A 19,710-nucleotide genomic window follows, 5' to 3' on the forward strand; every position below is an offset into this window, starting at 1 on the left:
ATTTAAGCTCATAAGGCATTTCTCACTGCCAAAAGGTTTTATTTATTTTTTGGTTCATAGAACTTGAAGAAGAAATCATCAGCATGTTTAATTTTCTATCCCAGAGCATCCATCTAGACAACCAGTTACCTGCAATTAAAACATTATTTTAAGCCACATTTTCTGATTTCAACGTAATTCTTCTTAGAGAAAACAGAAAGGTTTTAAAAAGTAAAACAAGGGTTCCTCCTCCCTGTGCAGATCAGCCATAGGAAGTTGCAGTTCGGACCTCCTTCACTTTGGTTCATGCCTTCATGGGAGAATTAGGACTTATCTATGTGGTGTAACAGGGAAGAATAAAACGAGTTCACTCAACACTTACTTTTGTTCTGAGGGGAAAAGCTCTCTGAGAAAAGAGGTATTCTCTGCTTCTAAATGGGGAGGCTTACTCCAGTTTTTTGTTATTTTGTTTTTTTTTCTTTTTTTCCCCCTTTCTCTTAATTTTGTACCAGTCTGGGACTTTAACTCAGAGGCTAGGCACATTCTATTACCTTTTTTTGTTTTTTGCCCGTCCTGGGGCTTGAACTCAGGGCCTGAACTCAGGGCCTAAGCACTGTCGTTGGGTTTTCTCAAAGCCAGAGCTTTGCCACTTGATCCACAGGACCATTTCTAGCTAATTCTATGTATGTGGTATGGGGGATCATACCCAGGTCTTCATGCATGCTAGGCGACCACTCTACCACTATGCCAAACCTCCGGCCCCTCTCTTAGCTTTTTTACCCAATGCTACTGCTCTACTACATGAGCCACAGCCCTACTTCCAGATTTTTGGTGGTTAATTGGAGGTAAGAGTCTAGGCTGGCTTCAAACCCAGTTCCTCATATCTCCACTGTGGGCCACCGATGCCCAGCCAGCTCAGTATTTCTTAGGGGAGTAAATAACACTGCCTAATTCTGGCAATCAGCAGGATGTGGCTGTAAGTTTTCTATCATTTCACCTTATTTTCAGCATCGGCTCACAATTCAGGTGGAAATGTACGGCGTTCCTTAATGAATTCCAGTATTTCATTCATTTCTATAGCTTTTCAATACCTGTAAATGGGTAATTTCTCCTTCTCGTAGTTTCAGCTGAGACTGTAGACTTTCAATAATGCTTGATCCTGCTCCCATCCTCACAGCATCATAAAGGTTGTTTCCACTGGCTGATGTAGCAATTGGTCCAAATGGATGCTCATGAGACTCATCCTATGTTAATTAAAGGAAGCTCAGTTAGCCAATATCATAGTCTGTGTTCCATTATCAGGGTCAAATAGTTTATAAACCACGTGCATGCAAGAAATAAAACACTACCTGAGACAGAAAAGATGTTTGTAGCCCTGCCATATCAACTCCACTTATTGAACTTGAGCGTGACATAGTGGGGGTGCTGGAAACTGAAAATAGTTTCTGTTCCTTAGGGAGTGAAAAACATAGTCTGTCAGATGGAAAACAAGAAAACTTTACAGCATTAATGAAAACAAAGAGATTTCATTTTCCTCACAAAATGTATGATTTCTGAAGAAAGTCAAAAATTTTCAAAGTATAAAGAATATTTAACTATTAAAAAAGCATACTGGGATGGGGTTGTGGCCGAGTGGTAGCATGCTCATCTAGCATGCATGAAGCCCTGGGTTTGATTCCCCAGAACCACATACACAGAAAAAGCCAGAAATGGCATTGTGGCTCTAATGGCAGAATGCTAGCCTTGAGCAAAAAATGTCCAAGGACAGTCCCCAGGTTCTGAGTTCAAGCCCCAGGACTGGCAAAAAAAAAGCATACCAGAACTGTTTTCTATTATAATTGGGTAGATTTTTAATGGATAAGAATGTTTTTGTTAAAATAACTGTGAAAATTACTTCATATATATTACCAATTAAACTTCCTTCTTTAAAATAAAACTAACAATAAATTTACAAGCCCTAATTTTTTTGCTCATCTTCTTTTTTTCTTTTTCTCTAATTTTTTATTGTCAGGTAATGTATAGGGGGATTACAGTTATATTCATCAGGTAGTAGGTGCATTACTTCTCACACATTGATACCCTCTCCCATTTTTCTGTCCCTATTTCCCTCCCCCCATCTTCTTTTTCCCCCTTCCCTTTCCTATTTCAAATAAACATATATACAATATACCAGGTAACAAAATCAGACACAATAACAATATGAGATTAACCAAAGGGCTAAAAAAAAGAGAAGATAAATAACATAGTACATTAAGAACAATCACTAAGATAATTTGCTTATCTTTATTTTACTAATTAGAAGTTCCAAATAAACTAAAAAGATAATCCCATTTATACACATTTGTTTTTAATATATTATGCTAATTCTGTATATTCAAATCATTGAAAGTAGAAACTCAATTTATACATTTCATTAACCAGAAAGAAAGAGAAGAAAACAGGTCTACTTTAAAGATAGGCCTATGGACCCACTGAAACTTTAGTTTCAGTGAAAAAAAAAAAAATCACAAAAATTATTCTATATTTCAAAATTGAGAAAGCTCAGATCTCTTTGTATATAAACAATCAATGTTCATCACAACAGCTAAATGGCCACATCATAAACAAAACAAAATCAAGAAAATTTGTTACCTTCTCTTTCATTGCTTCTTGAGTAAAAATGGCTTTCTTCCTTTCTTGCTCAAATTTCAGTTTTTCCATTTCTAACTGACTATTCAACAGCGTCTAGTGGAGAAAAACACAGATCATTTCTATCACACTATGTCATAACATCACAATAAATTGACTGCAAAATTTTGAGCGTAAAGCAAAGACCAAGTTCCAAAAGTCCTGGCATCACCCATTTCATTTGTCCACCTTGGTTCACTGCTATCCCCATCCATTCTCTGCAATATGCCCTGAGGGGAAAGAACACTAAGAGTAATACCTTTTCTCTTCTTGTCTCTTCAAGTGTTCTTACATATTCATCTTTTAGGTTTTCTAATTCAACCTGGTACCTAATAAACCAGAGGGAATTAAACAAAACAAAAAGATGATAGCACAGACTATTAAAACTCACTACTTTTTAAACTCTAGTTACATATTTAATAGTCATTTTTAGTATCATTTCAATATCGGTGATTAAATTATACAAATGTGGTCTATTTTAGTGTATTTTATTTATTGATGACCTACAATTTTTTCCATTTTTTCATATATTTTTATTGTAATTAATAGAAGGGTTACATTATATTCACCAGATAGAAGGTGCATTACTTCACAGACATTGATACCCTTTCTCATGGCTTGGTCCCCATTTCCCTTTCCCCACTCCCGCCCCTCATCTTGTTTTCCTCCCTTCCCTATCCAATTTCAAATAACCAAATACACATATATGCAATATATCAGATAACCAGGTGAAATACTGTAACAATATGAGATAACCAAGGGACAGCAAAAGAGATGACAGATAACATAGTACATTAAAGACAACAATCACTCGTTATATAGTTTTCGTTTCTATAACCTGGAGGTCCTTTTATTTAGCATCGTTCTATATGGCCTTATGTCTCTCGATTTTGTTCTATTGTAAATCTCTGCTAGGAGAACCCAAGGTTTCTACTGATTATGACAAATGAGGGAAACCATTGAGCCTATGTTCCTTTGTATCTGGCTTACTTCACTTAATATGATTTTTTTCTAAGTCTTTCCATTTCCTAACAAATGGGGCAATTTTGTTCTTTCTGACAGCAGCACAGAATTCCATTGTGTATAAATACCACATCTTGTTGATCCACTCATCAACTGAGGGGCATCTGGGTTGGTTCCATATCTTTGCTATGGTAAATAGTGCTGCAATGAACATTGTTGTGCTAGTGGATTTAGTCTGTCCTTGTTTGTGGACGATTGGGTAAATGCCAAGCAGTGGAATTGCTGGGTCATAGGGGAGTTCTATGTTTAAACTTTTGAGGAACTGCCATACTACTTTCCATAGTGGTTGAATGAGTTTCCACTCCCACCAATAGTATAGTAGTGGTCCCTCCTGGCTGTATCCCCTCCGGCATCTGTTGTTATTAGATTTCTTGATCCTGGCCATTCTAACTGGTGTGAGGTGGAATCATAGAGTTGTTTTGATTTGCATTTCTTTTATGGCCAGAGATGGATGACCTACGATTTTATTGAAAGAGATTTTTTTAAAAATAAGTTTGAGGGCTGGGAGTTTGGCCTAGTGATAGAATGCTTGCCTACCATGCACAAAGACCTAGGTTCGATTCCTCAATACCACATACATAGAAAAAGCTGGAAGTGGTCATGTGGCTGGAGTGGTAGAGCTCTAGCCTTGAAAAAGCCCAAGGACAGTGCTCAGGCCCTGAGTTCAAGCCCTAGGACTGGCAAAAAAAAAAAAAAAAAAAGTAAGTTTGAGCTGGGCATTGTGGCTTACACCTGTAATCCTAGCTACTCATGAGGCTAAGTTGTAAGAATCACGGTTCAAAGCCAGCCCAGGCAAGAAAGTCCATGAGATTCTTTTCTCCAATTAACTACCAGAAAACCAGAAGTGGTGTTGCGGCTCACAGTGGTGGAGCACTAGCCTTGAGTAGAAGAGCTCAGGGTCAGCACTCAGGCCCAGAGTTCAAGGCCCATGACCAATTAAATAATAATTTTGAATGTCACCATCCATAATATCAAATTTTACAAAAGTTCCATGAAAATGTTCATAAATTTCACATACTTTACAAATCATTTTTGACTACTGTGTGTGTGTGTGTGTGTGTGTGTGTGTGTGTCTGTGTGTCTGTGTGTCTGTGTTTGTGCATGTGTGTGTTCTCAGGACTGGGCACTAGGGCTTGAATTTAGGCAGAGCTTTATGCTTGCTTTCTTTTTTTTTTCTACACAGTTTGGCACACTACCACTTTATCTATGCCCCCAGTTTCAGCTTTTTGCTATTTAATTAGAGCTAAGAATCTTGAGGATCCTCAGATCTTAGCCTCACCAAGTAACTTACAGGATTATAGTCATGAGCCACAGACATCTGGTTTGACTACTTTTTTTTTTTTTTTTGCCAGTTCTGGGCCATGAACTCAGGGCCTGAGCACTGTCCTTGGACTTTCTCAAGGCTAGAGCTCTACCACTTGAGCCTCAGCACCACTTCTGGCTTTTTTCTATGTATGTGGTACCAAGGAGTTGAACCCCGATCCTCCTGCATGCTAGGCAAGCATTCTACCACTAGGCTAAACTCCAGGCCCCTGGTTTGACTACTTTTTATAAAGTATAATTTCCTCTGAAATCAAAGGTAAGCTGGGTACAGTGGCTCACACCTGTAATCCTAGCTACTCAGGAGGCTGAGATCTGAGAATCAAGGTCCAAAGCCAGCCCAGGACCTGAAACTCTTATCTCAAATTAACCTCTAGAAAACAGGAAGTAGGGCTTGGCTCAAGGGTAGGGTGGTAGTCTTGAGCTGAAGGGCTCAAGGACAATGCCCAGGCTGAGTTCCAGCCCCATGACCCACAAAAAAAAAACAAAAAAGAAAGAAAGAAAAAAAGAAAAAGAAAGAAAGATATCAATGGTAAGAAAACAGGCTACTCATAATTTTAGTATAATTTAACACAGATTTTACAATTTGAGTTTTTAAGAACCCACCAGGCATTTAGTTAGAAAGACTAGAATGTTGTTATAAATAACTCTTATAACATTGAATTATTTCTGTATGTGGTCTAAGGCGCTAGGTGATATTACATATAGATTCCTCTAAAAGCTGCATTAACGGTATGAATCCTTTACCTGGAAAAACACAAATACACACAAGACCATATGATTTGAAGACCCTTCATGAGATGCAATGGATCCTAGCTCCATCTTATTATCTTCTGATTAGTAACCCTGACTTTCAGCAATGAAAATATTCTTTTTCAGTTTTCTATACAACCAAGCTAAAAGCCAGCTATGTAGTTGTAAAATGTACTTTAAAATGTCATTGAACTCCCAAAAAACCCACACACAAAAACATGCTCACCGATTATTTTCATCCTCTAGTTTTCTTAGCTTACTTTTCTCTGATTCCAGTTGGGCCTGAAATCTACTGTTTTCCTGTCTTAAGAGAGCATTCTGTGATTCCACTGCAGACATCTGAGTTTTGTTGGCAAGGAGTTCTTCTGTAGCTGCACGCTCTCTTTCAACTGCTGCTGCCAACAAGGTCTGGGATTCACCTGATGATAAGACAGGAAGAAAAACCTTGTATGTAGAGAGACCAAGACACCAGGCTGATTCTGGCTTCAAGCAGTCATGCTTAACAGTTACTTTTTATATAAGGACTATCTATGGAGACAAACGACCTAATCTTAATTTGTATCTATTTGATCATTCTTTTCCCAAAGCATTTGACTTTGAAATGTAGTCATGCAAGAAAAGTGTAATAGATCAACAAATGGTCTTTGACCACAGAACAGTCTTAGGCAATAACAAAATAGATTCTCAACCTAAATATCACCTTAAGAAAATCAGCTTGGCTCGGCCAGGCAGCTCACACCTGTAACCCTAGTTACTCAGGGGGCTGAGATCTGAGAATCAAGGTTCAAAGCTAGCCCCTACACAAAAGGACTTGAGACTCTTATCTCCAATTAAACTCTAGAAAATGGGAAGTGGGGCTTGGCTCAAAGTTAGGGCAGTAGCGTTGAGCTGAAGAGCTCAGGGACAGTGCCCCCACCAGTTCAAGCCCCATCCCACCAAAAAAAAAAAAAAAAAAAAAAAAAGAAGAAGAAGAAAAAGAAAGAAAAAAAATGAAAAAGAAAAAAAATTAGTTTATTTGTAGGTTTAACAGCTATAAACCCACAAAAATTTAGAAAAAAAATTACAAAATCAGGATGAGGGTTGACAAAAACTACTTAGATCTGACAATAAAAATACAGGTCACAGAAGGAAAAATATTCAACAAAATGGACTCCTTTAAAACTTGAAAGGACAAGCTAGAGACTCAGAGAAAATAAATACCCGTATACTAGACTAGTACTTAGAGTGTGCAAACAACTGAAAATACAAATAACCAACTTAGAAAACAGAAAAAGACATGAACAGACAACTCGTAAAGATATTAAGTATAGATGGAAAATAATCACATAAAATGATTTAATATCATGTGCCATTAGGAAAGTGCAAACTGTAGTTCCAAGGGGATATAACTACATTTCTAAATGACCAAAAGAAAAGTGGGGATAGCATAAAATGCTAACAAAGATGTGAAAGACATGGTTAGCACTCACACATAAAGTCACTGTGGAATTAAGTTGCTGCTTTTGGTAAAAACTAAACATGCAACTACGACAACAGGCCTGCAGTTGCAACATGGGCACTTCCAGAAACATGCAGCCCTACACTAAACCTGAAAATGAATGCTCGCAGCAGCTTTATCTGTCATAGCCAAACCTGGGCTTCATTGAGAGAATACCCAAACAAATAGGTGAATATATATTCCATGGATTAACTCACAAATAGAGACTGAACTGATGGAATACTGATCAGTTATAAGAATCTTCAGAAAATTATACGGAGTGAACAAAGCCAACCATAAAGGTCATATAATGGAAAACTTTGTATTAATGTAATACTTTGAAATGACAATACTCTACAAATAAAGAAGAGACTAGTGGTCTCTAGGGCAATAGGACATGAAAAGTAGGGTTGGATATGTTTGTAAAAGAGCAATGTGAAGAAGGCTTGTGGGTGTGGGGCTGTTCTGGGTACTAAGGATTACAGTGGATTATGAACCTTATACAAGCAGTAAAATTGAATAGAACACACACACACGAATAATCATAAAACTAGAAAATTCTAAAATAAATGGTAGACAACCAATGTCAATATGTGGTATGATATTATATATTGAATTTTCAAAATGTTAACATTTGGGCAAATTGGCCAAAGTATGTGAGGGACCTACTTGTATTATTTCTTGTAACTGTATTTGAATCTTTAATCATCTCAAAACAAAATTTCAATAAAGATAAAAGAAGCAGTTCTAAGATGTAACCATAACAATTCACACCCCAACAAAGGTACCAGCTTCTAGCTTTAAGTTATTGCTAGCTAAATATTGATTCACTTTCAGGGGTTGGAGGTATATTAGCTCAGTGTTTACCTAACATGTATGAATTTGATTACCACCACCACAAAAAGAAAGTGTCAATTTCAGACGCTGTATTCATGACACTGGTCTCAAAAATTTATATAATAAGACACCTAAGATTTATGCCTATAAACTTAAAAACATATAAAGATCAAGTTCAGTGCTTGTTTTTAAGTAAATGAGTCATGTTCTAGGCCAAACCTTACAAGGAATTCTGGGGGAAAAAAGTACGCAAAGGAGGTCTTCATGCTACAACAGTCTGGAAAAGCACAGTTCTATATTTCCTGAGCTTCCCTCTCACAAAACCAATAGCCCTCAAGGCATTGGAGTGCTCATGAAGTGCCATTTGAACGTCACAAGTCTAATTCACTTCTCCTGATTCACAATGAGTAGCTCAGAAAATGTCTGAAGTAGGCAACTTGCTCCAAATGGAATGTATGATTGAAAACCAAACAAAGCACCCTCTCCAGACATCACTCAGGCCTGCTCCAATTACAATGCCATACAATCTCTCAAATTACAGGAAATTTTAGGAAAAGACACAGAATGAATTTTTCACTTTCTGAAATATAGAGTATATTCATACACTACCTCTTCAGTGATTAAAGGGAAATAACTTGGAAAAATCATTTTCTCTTTATTAAGAGCATACAAAGACAACCTGAAATGTGTCTTTAAAGAAGCAGAATCTGCTGGGCATGGTGGCTCACGCCTGTAATCTTGTCTATTCAGAGGGCTGAGGTCTGAGGATAGCGGTTCAAAGCCAGCCCAGGCACTAAAAAGTCCATGAGACTCTTATCTCCAATTCATCACCAAAAAACTGGAAGTGGCACTATGGCTCAAGGGATAGGGAGGTTGCTTTGAGCTGAAGAGCTCAAGGACAGTGCTCAGGCCCAAAGTTCAAGTCCCAAGTCCCATGACCAACCAAAAAAAATATGTATATATATAATCTTAGGACTACACAATCTATCTCTATAGGATTTGATCTTGACTGGTGCCAGATCTACATATGCTATGGAATTCTACCACAACAAGAATCATTTCTGATCCCTACACCTCCTTCACTGTTAAAGATAAACTAAAATGAGTCACATGTAGCAACAGAGAAAAGCTAGAGTACAGTCATCTGTAAATATTAAAGAATAACGGGTAGTGTTTTAACCAAGATCTAATATATGGTGTAAAGGAAAAAGATGGTTTGAAAAAGTCACAATTAAGATATTTAAAAATAAATATGGGAAAGGGGAAGAGGTAAAAATATAGCTGTGAGGCCCAAAATACAATCATGAGACCCAGTGGATTCCAATTCCTGTCCTTATTCTCATTCCATAAACAAGATGGAAGGGATAAAATACTAAAGCAGTTACCAAGCCTATCAGAAAGATTCTTTTCCACCTTCTCCCACGATGATGTCTGAGATCCTAAGGTAGCTTGCAAATTTTCTATTTGTCTAAGCAAAGGCCTTGTTGTTGATGACACACTTTGACTCAGTTCTTGGTTTCGATTCTCTGCTTCCTGGAGTCTCTGAATGTAGGAATGATCAAGTTATTACCATTTACATCAAGAAAAATGCTAAAAGTGACAGCAAACCTAAGCTTTATTAGAAATTTCTAAAAAATATATTTTGTAGGAGAAAATTATTTTTTATTACTTATTTTTACTATATATTATGTTTTTTTTTTTTTTTTTTGCCAGTCCTGGGCTTGAGCTCAGGGCCTGAGCACTGTCCTTGGACTTTCTCAAGGCTAGAGCTCTACCATTTGAGCCTCAGCACCACTTCCGGCTTTTTTCTATGTATGTGGTACTGAGGAATCGAACCCAGGTCTTCATGCATGCTAGGCAAACACTTTAACCACTAGGCCAAACTCCCGGCCCCTATATATTATGTTTTAATTCAATCCTTTAGTTTAAAAAGTTTCATAGAATCAGGTGTGATAATGGAGACCCATCAGCACTCAGGACATTACAGCAAGTTCAAAGCCAGCCTGCATTATATAGTAAGACCTTGTTCCAAACAAACAAAAAAAACCAAAATATTGCAGTGTCCTTCCAAAATATTTCTACGATAGTCATTGGTTATCTAATGCTAAAAAAAATTCATCCACATATGTTTAAGTATTTATAAAAACAGAAGGATTAATGTAAGTTGTATTTCCTCTTTCTTTTCCTATGCATGATCACTGAGTAAAAATAGAGTAGAAGCAAAAAACCAAGTACTGAGTATCTGCCTCACAGTAATCAAAGTTGGATAACCTATTACAAATAAAAACAATACAGCTAGGCGCTGGTGGCTCATGTCTGTAATCCTAGCTACTCAGGAGGCTGAGATATGAGGATCACAGTTCAAAGCCAGGCTGGGAACTAAAAGACTGAGAGACTCTTTATCTCCAATTAACCACCAGAAAACTGGAAGTGGCACTGTAGCTCAAGTGGTAGAGTGCTGACCTTGAGCTGCTGAAGAGCTCAGGGACAATGCCCAGCCCCAGTGTTCAAGCCCCACACTCAACAAAAAACAAAACAAAGCAAAACACTAAAAGGCTGTGAATGTCACAAGATGTTCTCCAACATTTTTTGAGCTACTCACTATGGTTCACATAAAGCCACAAAATAACAGCAATTGATGACTGGCAACAGTACTCTCAATTCCACGAAACTATCCCTGTGAGTCACATTTTGACTTCTAAGAAAATGTGTACTTTTAACTTGTGTTTAGGCAGCTGTGACAATACCTGCTGAAGCTCACTGATCTCATGGCGCAAATAATCTTCTTTTCTAGCAGCTGCTTGCTCTGCACGCTGCAGTGCCAGTCTCAGGTCTCCCACCTGTAGGATGAGAAACAATGTACCATCACAACAGTGCATATATATCAAAGCATTTTCTGTTACTTTCTGCTAAATACACAATTTCAGTGGTGTTTATGTGTATTCTGCTTTGAGAAACAGTACACCATCATAATGGTACATCTATATCAAAGCATCATCTATGACTTTCTGCTAAATATACCATTTCAGTTGGGTTGACAGATATACTATTTTATACGATCTAATGTGCTTTTATTAACATACATCCCATTCAAGCAATACCAAAACCATATGTATAGTTAATATTTGCTTAGTGAGCTAGCACTCTACCACTTGAGCCACAGCTCCACTTCTGGTTAATTGGAGATAAGATTCTCACAAACCTTTAGCTTAGCCTCCTGAGTAGCTTGGATTATAGGTGGCATGAGCCACCAGCGCCTGGCCTCATCTACTTCTGATAAAAATGTAAAATGATGCAGTTACTACTAAAAATGTGGCAGATCTTCAAAAAGTCAAACTTGACATTACCAAATGACCTTAAGGATATATCTAGGAGGACATAAAATGCATGCTCACATAAAATTATGTATAGCAGTACTACACAGTACAAGAGCTCACTCACACTCAGTGCTTTCACTCACGGCTGGAAATCTACTACCCATGCCACATGTCTAATCTAGTTTTTTGTTTTGTTTTGTTTTGCCAGTCCTGGGGCTTGAACTCAGGACCTAGGTACTGTCCTTGGACACTTTTTGCTCAAGGCTAGCACTTTGCCACTTGAGCCGCAACTCCACTTCCGGCTTTTTCTGTGTATATGGTTCCAGGGAATCAAACCCAGGGCTTCATACATGCTAGGCAAGCATGCTACCACTAGGCCACACTCATGGCCCTAATCTAGTTTCTTGCTGGTAAACTGAAGACATTGTCTCTGCCTGTGTTAGCTTCAAACTGCAATCATCAGACCTCCGTTACTGGCACAGTTACAGGCATGAGCCATACGTACCTGGCTCACAGCAGCTTAATAACTCAAATGTCCAACAACGATGGTTTTTTAGAACAAAACACATTTTTATTTCCTTCCTTCACCATACTATGAATGAGTTCAGGAATTAAATTTATCCTCTTGAAATTGCATACAATAATTATGTGTGTGCATTTCCCTGAAAACAGGATGCCCAGTTTCCATAGGCTTTTTGGGGTTTTTTTTTTTTTTTTTTTTTTGTGTGTGTGTGTGTGTGTGTGTGTGCCAGTCCTAGGGCTTGAACTCAGGGCCTGGACACTATCCTTGAGTTTTCGCAAGTCTAGCACTCCAGTAATTGAGCCATAGCACCACTTCCGGCTTTTTCTGTGTATGTGGTACTGGGGAATCAAACCCAGGGCTTCATACATGCTAAGCAAGCACTCTACAACTAGGCCATGTCCGTAGGTTTTGGATTTTTAGTTGGGAAAGAATAGAACATAGGACCTTTGAGCACAGTACACATGAAGGTCTACAACTGAGCTATAAATAAAGCATCCATACATTCTTAAGCATGAAATACACAAAAAACAACTGCTCAATACTTCTATAATGTACAAATCATTTTTGGAAAGATTTTATTAACACTGATTTTTACATCGTATTTCAAATGTCATAGTTAACAAACAAGTATAAAGAATGGAATCTCTATATGCAATCACTGGGACATAGATTTTTAGAACATAGATTTTTTAGAACATAATTAAAATTAAGCTGAGGGTTTTTATGTCATAGATACATATCTACATAGTAAAACTAGAGTATATATCCCATCATATATTTTTATGTCTATGTAGTTGTGTTCGTATCTCCAAGACTATGTCCATAACCTTGGGTACCTGAATATTGAGTCACTGCTCCTGTACTGTTTGGATCTAATATCCACATATCAAGGAGACCATGTGCCTTTGTTCCTTTGGTCTTGACTGATCTCACTCAACATGATTTGCTCTAGTTTCATCCACTTCCCAGAGAATGCCATTATTTTATCTTGTCTGTTGGCCATGTAGAATTCCATTGTATATGTGTGCCACATTTTTTGTATCCATTCATCTGTCGTGGGGCATCTAGGTTGTTTCCATCACCTGGCTATTGTGAATAGTGCAGAGATGAACATGGCTGTGCAGGTATCCTTATCACATCCTGGGTTACGATGCTCAGGGTAGATGCCCAGGAATGGTATGGCAGGATTGTAGGGAAGGTCTATTTTCAGTTTTTTGTTGTTTTTTTTTTTTTGCCAGTCCCTGGCTTGAGCTTAGGGCTTGAGCACTGTCCTTGGGCTTTCTCAAGGCCAGAGCTCTACCACTTGAGCCTCAGTTCCACTCCGGCTTTTTTCTACGTATGTGGTACTGAGAAATTGAACCCAGGTCTTTGTGCATGCTAGGCAAGCACTCTACCACCAGGCCAAACTCCTGGCCCTATTTTGTTTTTAAGAAACCTCCAAACTGCCTTCCAGAGTGGTTGTACTAGTCTACATTCTCACCAGCAGTGCAGTAGGGTTCCTCATTCTCCAAAACCCCGACAGCATTTGTCATTGTCTGAGTTCAGAATATTGGCCATTCTGACTGGGGTAAGGTGGTATCTTAGGGTTGTTTTTATTTGCATTCCTTTATGACCATGGATGATGAACAATTTCTCTCTCTCTCTCTCTTTTTATTTTTTTTGCCATTTTTAACTTCTTTTGGTACGTCTCTCTTTAGTTCCCTTGCCCATTTAGTGATTAATTTGTTGGGTTTGGAGGGATTAGTTTCTTGAGTTCCCCATAGATATTGCATATTAAGGATGTGTCTGATGTATTATTGGTAAATATCTTTTCCCAGTTGTTTGGCTTTCTATTTTAGTAGCTATGCCTTTGCTTGTGCAGAAACTTTTTATTTTTAGGTAGTCCCATTTGTCGAGTCTCTCTCCAATCTGACCCTGGGACTTTGTTCAAGAAATTTTTGCCTGTGCCTATGACTTCCAGTGTCTCTCCTACTCTATCATGTAGCAGTTTCAGAGTCTGGTATTGAGGTTTTTGATCCATTTTGAGTTAATGCTTGTGCATGGCGACAGGCTGGGATCAATCTTTAGTTTTCTGCATGTGGCTGCCCAGTTTTCCCAGCACCAATAATTGAAGAGGCTGTGTTTATTCCACTGTATATCTCTGGCTCCTTTGTCAAATATAAGTTGATTATAGGTAAGTGGTTTTATTTCTGGATCTTCTATTCTGTTCCATTGATCTTCTGGTCTATTTTGGTGCCAATACCAAGCTGTTTCTGTTATTAAGGCTCTATTGTAGAGTTTGAAGTCTGGTATTGTAATACCATCTGCATTGCTCTTTTTGCCTAGAATTGCTTTGGCTATTCTATTTGTTGTTCCATGTGAACCTTTGGATTACACAGTCTATTTCAGTAAAGAATATCCTTGGGAGGGATTTTGATGGGGATTGCATTGAAATTATATATCAATTTTGGCAGAATGGCCATTTTCACTATCCATGAGCATGGGATGTCTTTCCATTTCCTGGTATCCTCTTTCTTTCTTTAGGCTTATAGTTTTCATTAAATAATTCCTTTACATTTTTGGTTAATTCCTAAATATTATTCTTTTGGGGGCTATTGCAAATGGGACCATTTTCTTGATTTCTCCTTCTGTTTGTATATTGCTGGAGTACAGAAAAGCTACTGACTTTTTGAAGGTTGATTTTGTATCCTTCCACTTTGCTAGTGATTTATTAGTTCTAGGAGTTTAGAGTAGAGTTTATTGGGTCTTTCAGGTATAGGATCATGTCATCTGCGAACAGGGATAGTTTAATTTCTTCTTCTCTTATTGTACAAATCATTTTAAGAGCTATTTTTAAATGGACATGTAACTAATTTTATACAATCCAGCTCCTTTTTTCTGCAGTACTAGGGTTTAAACTCAAGGTCTTGTGCTTGCTAGACCAGCACTCCACCATTTAGAAGAATATAAAAGTATACAAAAGAAGGGGGTGGATGGAGGGAAATGGGGACAAAACATGAGAAGGGGTATCAATGTGTGAGAAGTAATGCACCTACTACCTGCCAAATGTAACTGTAACCCTATACATTACCCTGACAATAAAAGTGTTTTTTTTAAAGTATACAAGATAATTTTGATTATTCAGCACTTACTTGAATTGCTAATGTTTCTTGTTGCTGACAGGCTTCCTGTTGAACCTTCTCTAGGGCTGCAGAAAGTTCTTCTTTAGCTTTCATTTCACGACTCAGAGCAGCCTCTTGTGCTTCACTATCCTTTGCAGCATTGGCTTTGTGAAGATCAGTAAGTTCTCTTAAAAATTCAGATTGATAACTTTTATTTAAAGCAATATACAGTAAACTACATACATAAGTGCACCACTTTTAAAAAGCACCATTGTAAGGGTTGTGCTGAACTCACTTTGACCGCCCCCCACTACCGGCAAGTTCAGAAACACTGCCCAGGATCACATAGTAGAAAAGTGTTCCTTTGACACCTTTCTCTGATTACCGATTCCAAACAGGCTGTGCACATGATAGTTTTCTTACTTGTATGCACTATCCAGGGCAGACTGAGTGCTGCGGTTCTTTTCTTCAAGCTCTTCCACATCTACCTGAAGTCGGCCAAGGTCCTTCTCCTGGCGTTCTACCACAGAATTTAGTTTCTTAATATTTTCTCTATGTTGTTTCTCAACTTCTTCTTTGCCATCAAGGACCTATTTATTTTAAAAACAGACAAAAGGATTTTTGAACAACATCATAGCAGACAACTGTATTTCAGGAATCTCAGCAAGTGTTACAAGACAGAAAAAACAATCTTAGCATTCATTTAGGAAGTTTTTTGAAAAAAATTTGTATGAGATGTTTTGTTAAGCCATTCCAAACACTCCATAAACTATGTTCAACTGATCCTATTAAAAGTAAAAATAGGCTGGGCACCAGTAGCTCACTCCTCTAATCCTAGCTACTCAGGAGAGCAGAGATCCGAAGATCACAGTTTAAAGCCAGCCCAGGTAGGAAAGTTCATGAGACTCCTATCTCCAATAAAATACAGAAAAGCCAGAAGTGGAACTGTGGCTCATGTAGTAAAGCGCTAGCCTTGAGCAAAAGAAGCTCGGGCCTCTGGACTAGCAAAAAAAAAAAAGAGAGAGACACAGAGAGAAAAAAAAAAAATATATATATATATATATATACATGTGTGTATACACACACACACATATATATGCATATATAAAGAGAATACAGTTTCTGCTCACCTGTTTTAAATGCTGCAATTCCTCTTCTTGTTCTTTAGCTTTTTTGTTCAGTTTTGCAATAGTATTTTCACTGTCTTTGTCTTTAATTCTTAATTTCTTAATAATATTAGAATTATGTAGCTGCTGCTTTGAAAGTTTTTCTCCTAGTAATGATTTAAAAAGTAAAAATCAAAATAATAATCATTTCTTGAGCATCTAAGTAGAATGGTTTATGTAAGTAATGATGAGAATTATTTTACATCATTTTTTTCAAGCCCTAAAGTTATTGCCCATTTAAGCAGGAATTGCCAGTACATGCCACAGAAAGAAGAAAGCACCTGTGGTGCAACTAATTGGAGTAAAGAAAATTGGCCTACTACAAATAGTAATATTTGATATTAATGCTTTAAATAATCGTTTAAATTATGAAATCACACATTTAGTCTTCCCTTCAGCTCCTACAACAAAAGACAATCATTTCAATATGTCTTGACATAATCATGATGTTTTATCAGCTCTTCCTTGACTTATTTTAGTATTTAGTATTCTATGTATCCATCTACATATGTATATTTTGCTCTCACTAAATCAAGACTCTAAGAGACAGAAAACATTTCATACTTAGTAAAAAGACAATATCTGACATACTATTCGAGAGATATAAGTTAAATAAATCAATAGAGATAGGTAAAGTGAACTCCAAATGAAGTGACTGTTTCCAACCGTTCCTCTAGAAATTCATTTCAGTTCAAAGACTTAAGCACAGAAGTGGTCATCTTATAACATCTGTAACAGGAACATTTTGGAATAAAATGTCCAAAATTATCTAAACAATAAAACAAATAACAGCTGGGCACTGGTGGCTCACAACTGTAATCTCAGCTATTCCAGAGGTTGAAATCTGAGGATTGTGGTTCAAAGGCAGCCCGGGCAAGAGAAGTCCATGAAACTCTTATCTTCAATTAACCATTAGAAAACCAGAAGTGGCACTGTAGCTCTAAGTGAGAGTGTTAGTCTTGAGCTAAAGAGCTCAGGGACAGTGTCCAGGCCCAGAGTTTAAGCCCCTCAACTAACAAAAAACAAACAAATTATGGTACATCCACATATGATGTACTTCAGTGGTCGTCAACAATGATGACCATGAGTGTGAAATGCATTTGTCATCTAACAGAAGAACACAGTACAAAAGAGGCATTAAAAAGGCTAAAAGATGGCCGGGAGTTTGACCTAGTGGTAGAGAGCTTGCCTAGCATGCACGAAGATCTGGGTTCGATTCCTTGGTACTACATACATAGCAAAAAAAAAAGCCAGAAATGGTGCTGTGGCTAAAGTGGTACAGCTCTAGCCCTGAGAAAGCCCAAGGACAGTACTCATGCCTTGAGTTCAAGCCCAAAGACTTGCAAAAAAAAAAAAAAAAAAAAACGCTAAAAGAACTTATTATCAGATTATTAGCCAGGTACAGTGGCATAATCCTAGTTTTCTGAGACAAAGAGGATTTCAGTTTAAGGACAGAGTGGGGAAAAAAGTATGACAGACCCCCATCTCAACCAGTAAAAAGTTGGACAGGGGTGGCATGACATACTAGGTATGCAGAAATTGCAAATAGGAAGATTATGGTAACCTGAGCAAAAAGACCCTAACTGAAAAACAACAAAAGCAAAATGGAGGGTCCGGAATTTGGCCTAGTGGTAGAGTGTTTGTCTAGCATGCACAAAGACCTGGGTTTGATTCCTCAGTACCACCTACATAGAAAAAGATGAAAGTGGTGTATTGGCTCCAGTGGTAGAGCTCTAGTCTTGAGAAAGCCCAAGGACAGTGCTCAGGCCCAGAGTTCAAGCCCTAGGACTGGCCAAAAAAAAAAAAAAAGAGCAAAATGGACCAAAGGTGTGGCTCATGTGACAGAGCACCTGCCTAAGAAGTGCAAGGGCTTAAGAACAAATATCAGTACCAAAAAAATTAATATTTTTATAATATTGGATTGTAACGTACTTTTTCACTTTGCATACTTCCCTATAACTTCAAAATTTTTGCAAATGTCAAGTATGATTCTTTTTTTTTTTTTTGCCAGTCCTGGGCTTGAACTCAGGACCTGAGCACTGTCCTTGGACTTCCTCAAGGCTAGAGCTCTACCACTTGAGCCTCAGCACCACTTCTGGCTTTTTTCTATGTATGGGGTACTGAAGAATCGAACCCGGGTCTTCGTGCATACTAGGCAAGCACTGTACCACTAGGCCAAACTCCCAGCCCTCAAGTAGGATTCTTTTTTTTTTTTTGCCAGTCCTGGGCTTGAGCTCAGGGCCTGAGCACTGTCCTTGGACTTTCTCAAGGCTAGAGCTCTACCACTAGAGCCTCAGCACCACTTCCAGCTTTTTTCTATGTATGTGGTACCGAGGAATCGAACCCGGGTCTTCATGCATGCTAGGCAAGCACTTTAACCACTAGGCCAAACTCCCGGCTCCTCAAGTAGGATTCTTATACCTATAAAATTTCTAATTAGGGCCGGGAGTTTGGCCTAGTGGTTAAAGTGCTTGCCTAGCATGCATGAAGACCCGGGTTCGATTCCTCGGTACCACATACATAGAAAAAAGCCGCTGAGGCTCTAGTGGTAGAGCTCTAGCCTTGAGAAAGTCCAAGGACAGTGCTCACTCAAGCCCAGGACTGGCAAAAAAAAAAAAAAAAAAAAAAAAAAAATTTCTAATTAACAGAAAGGAGAAACTACCTTAATTATTTTACCTAACATCTCTTTTCTCCTACAAAATTTCATTAAAAAATTAATTTAGTTGGGTGCCAGTGGCTTATGCCTATAATCCTAGCTACTCAGGGGACTGAGATCTGAGGATCGTAGTTCAAAGCCACCCTGAGCAAGAAAGTCCTTGAGACTCTTATCTCTAATTAATCTCCAGAAACCAGAAGAGGTCTGTGGCTCAAGTGGTATAGCGGTAGACACAGGCCCAGAGTTCAAGCCTCCACAACCAAAAAAAATAAATAAATACATCTATTTGTCATGTGCCAAGTAGCTATCCTATTCTTATAATAATCAACAGAATAAATACCTTCTTCCATTAATCCTTGAATCTGCTCATCTTTCTCTTTCAAAAGGTCTGCAGTTTCACTACTATTTAATCTAGTAGCAAGTTCTTCTTTCATATTTTTTACTTCCTAATTAAAAAATAAAATATAATCAGTAAGTACAATGAAGAAAGTATGTTATTATTTCCTTCCTAAGTCATACTCACATATTTATAATAAATCAATAAAAATTGCTCAGTTAACCTACTGCCTTGATTACTGAGACTAAGAAAACACTTTAAATACTGCACATAAAACATAAATTCAGGGGGCCGGGAGTTTGGCCTAGTGGTTAAAGTGCTTGCCTAGCATGCATGAAGACCCGGGTTCCATTCCTCGGGACCCCACATACATAGAAAAAAAGCCGGAAGTGGTGCTGAGGCTCAAGTGGTAGAGCTCTAGCCTTGAGAAAGTCCAAGGACAGTGTTCAAGCCCTGAGCTCAAGCCCAGGACTGGCAAAAAAAAAAAAAACAAAACATAAATTCAGATATATCAGCAGGTCTTCATATGGAAATGGAAGTGAAAATGAAAATAA

At 38.0% G+C, this 19,710-nt stretch overlaps 1 protein-coding gene across 1 annotated transcript in view; it reads right to left on the minus strand.

The window, feature by feature from the left end:
* The window catches only part of Tmf1 (TATA element modulatory factor 1), a 34,913-nt gene that overhangs the window by 5,769 nt on the left and 9,434 nt on the right, over positions 1 to 19,710 (minus strand). The window contains exons 5-15 of the mRNA XM_090323878.1: positions 19,160 to 19,265; positions 16,128 to 16,270; positions 15,421 to 15,587; positions 15,028 to 15,184; positions 10,804 to 10,896; positions 9,442 to 9,598; positions 5,969 to 6,161; positions 2,906 to 2,975; positions 2,611 to 2,703; positions 1,329 to 1,430; positions 1,071 to 1,223 (exon numbers count right to left, since the gene is read on the minus strand). Of these exons, the coding sequence (XP_090180004.1) occupies positions 1,071 to 1,223; positions 1,329 to 1,430; positions 2,611 to 2,703; positions 2,906 to 2,975; positions 5,969 to 6,161; positions 9,442 to 9,598; positions 10,804 to 10,896; positions 15,028 to 15,184; positions 15,421 to 15,587; positions 16,128 to 16,270; positions 19,160 to 19,265 (1,434 nt within the window). The remainder of the gene's footprint in view (positions 1 to 1,070; positions 1,224 to 1,328; positions 1,431 to 2,610; positions 2,704 to 2,905; positions 2,976 to 5,968; positions 6,162 to 9,441; positions 9,599 to 10,803; positions 10,897 to 15,027; positions 15,185 to 15,420; positions 15,588 to 16,127; positions 16,271 to 19,159; positions 19,266 to 19,710) is intronic.

This window comes from Megascapheus bottae, chromosome 2 (genome assembly GCF_031878675.1).
Source record: "Megascapheus bottae isolate mThoBot1 chromosome 2, mThoBot2.hap1, whole genome shotgun sequence".
Taxonomy (NCBI): Eukaryota; Metazoa; Chordata; class Mammalia; order Rodentia; family Geomyidae; genus Megascapheus; species Megascapheus bottae.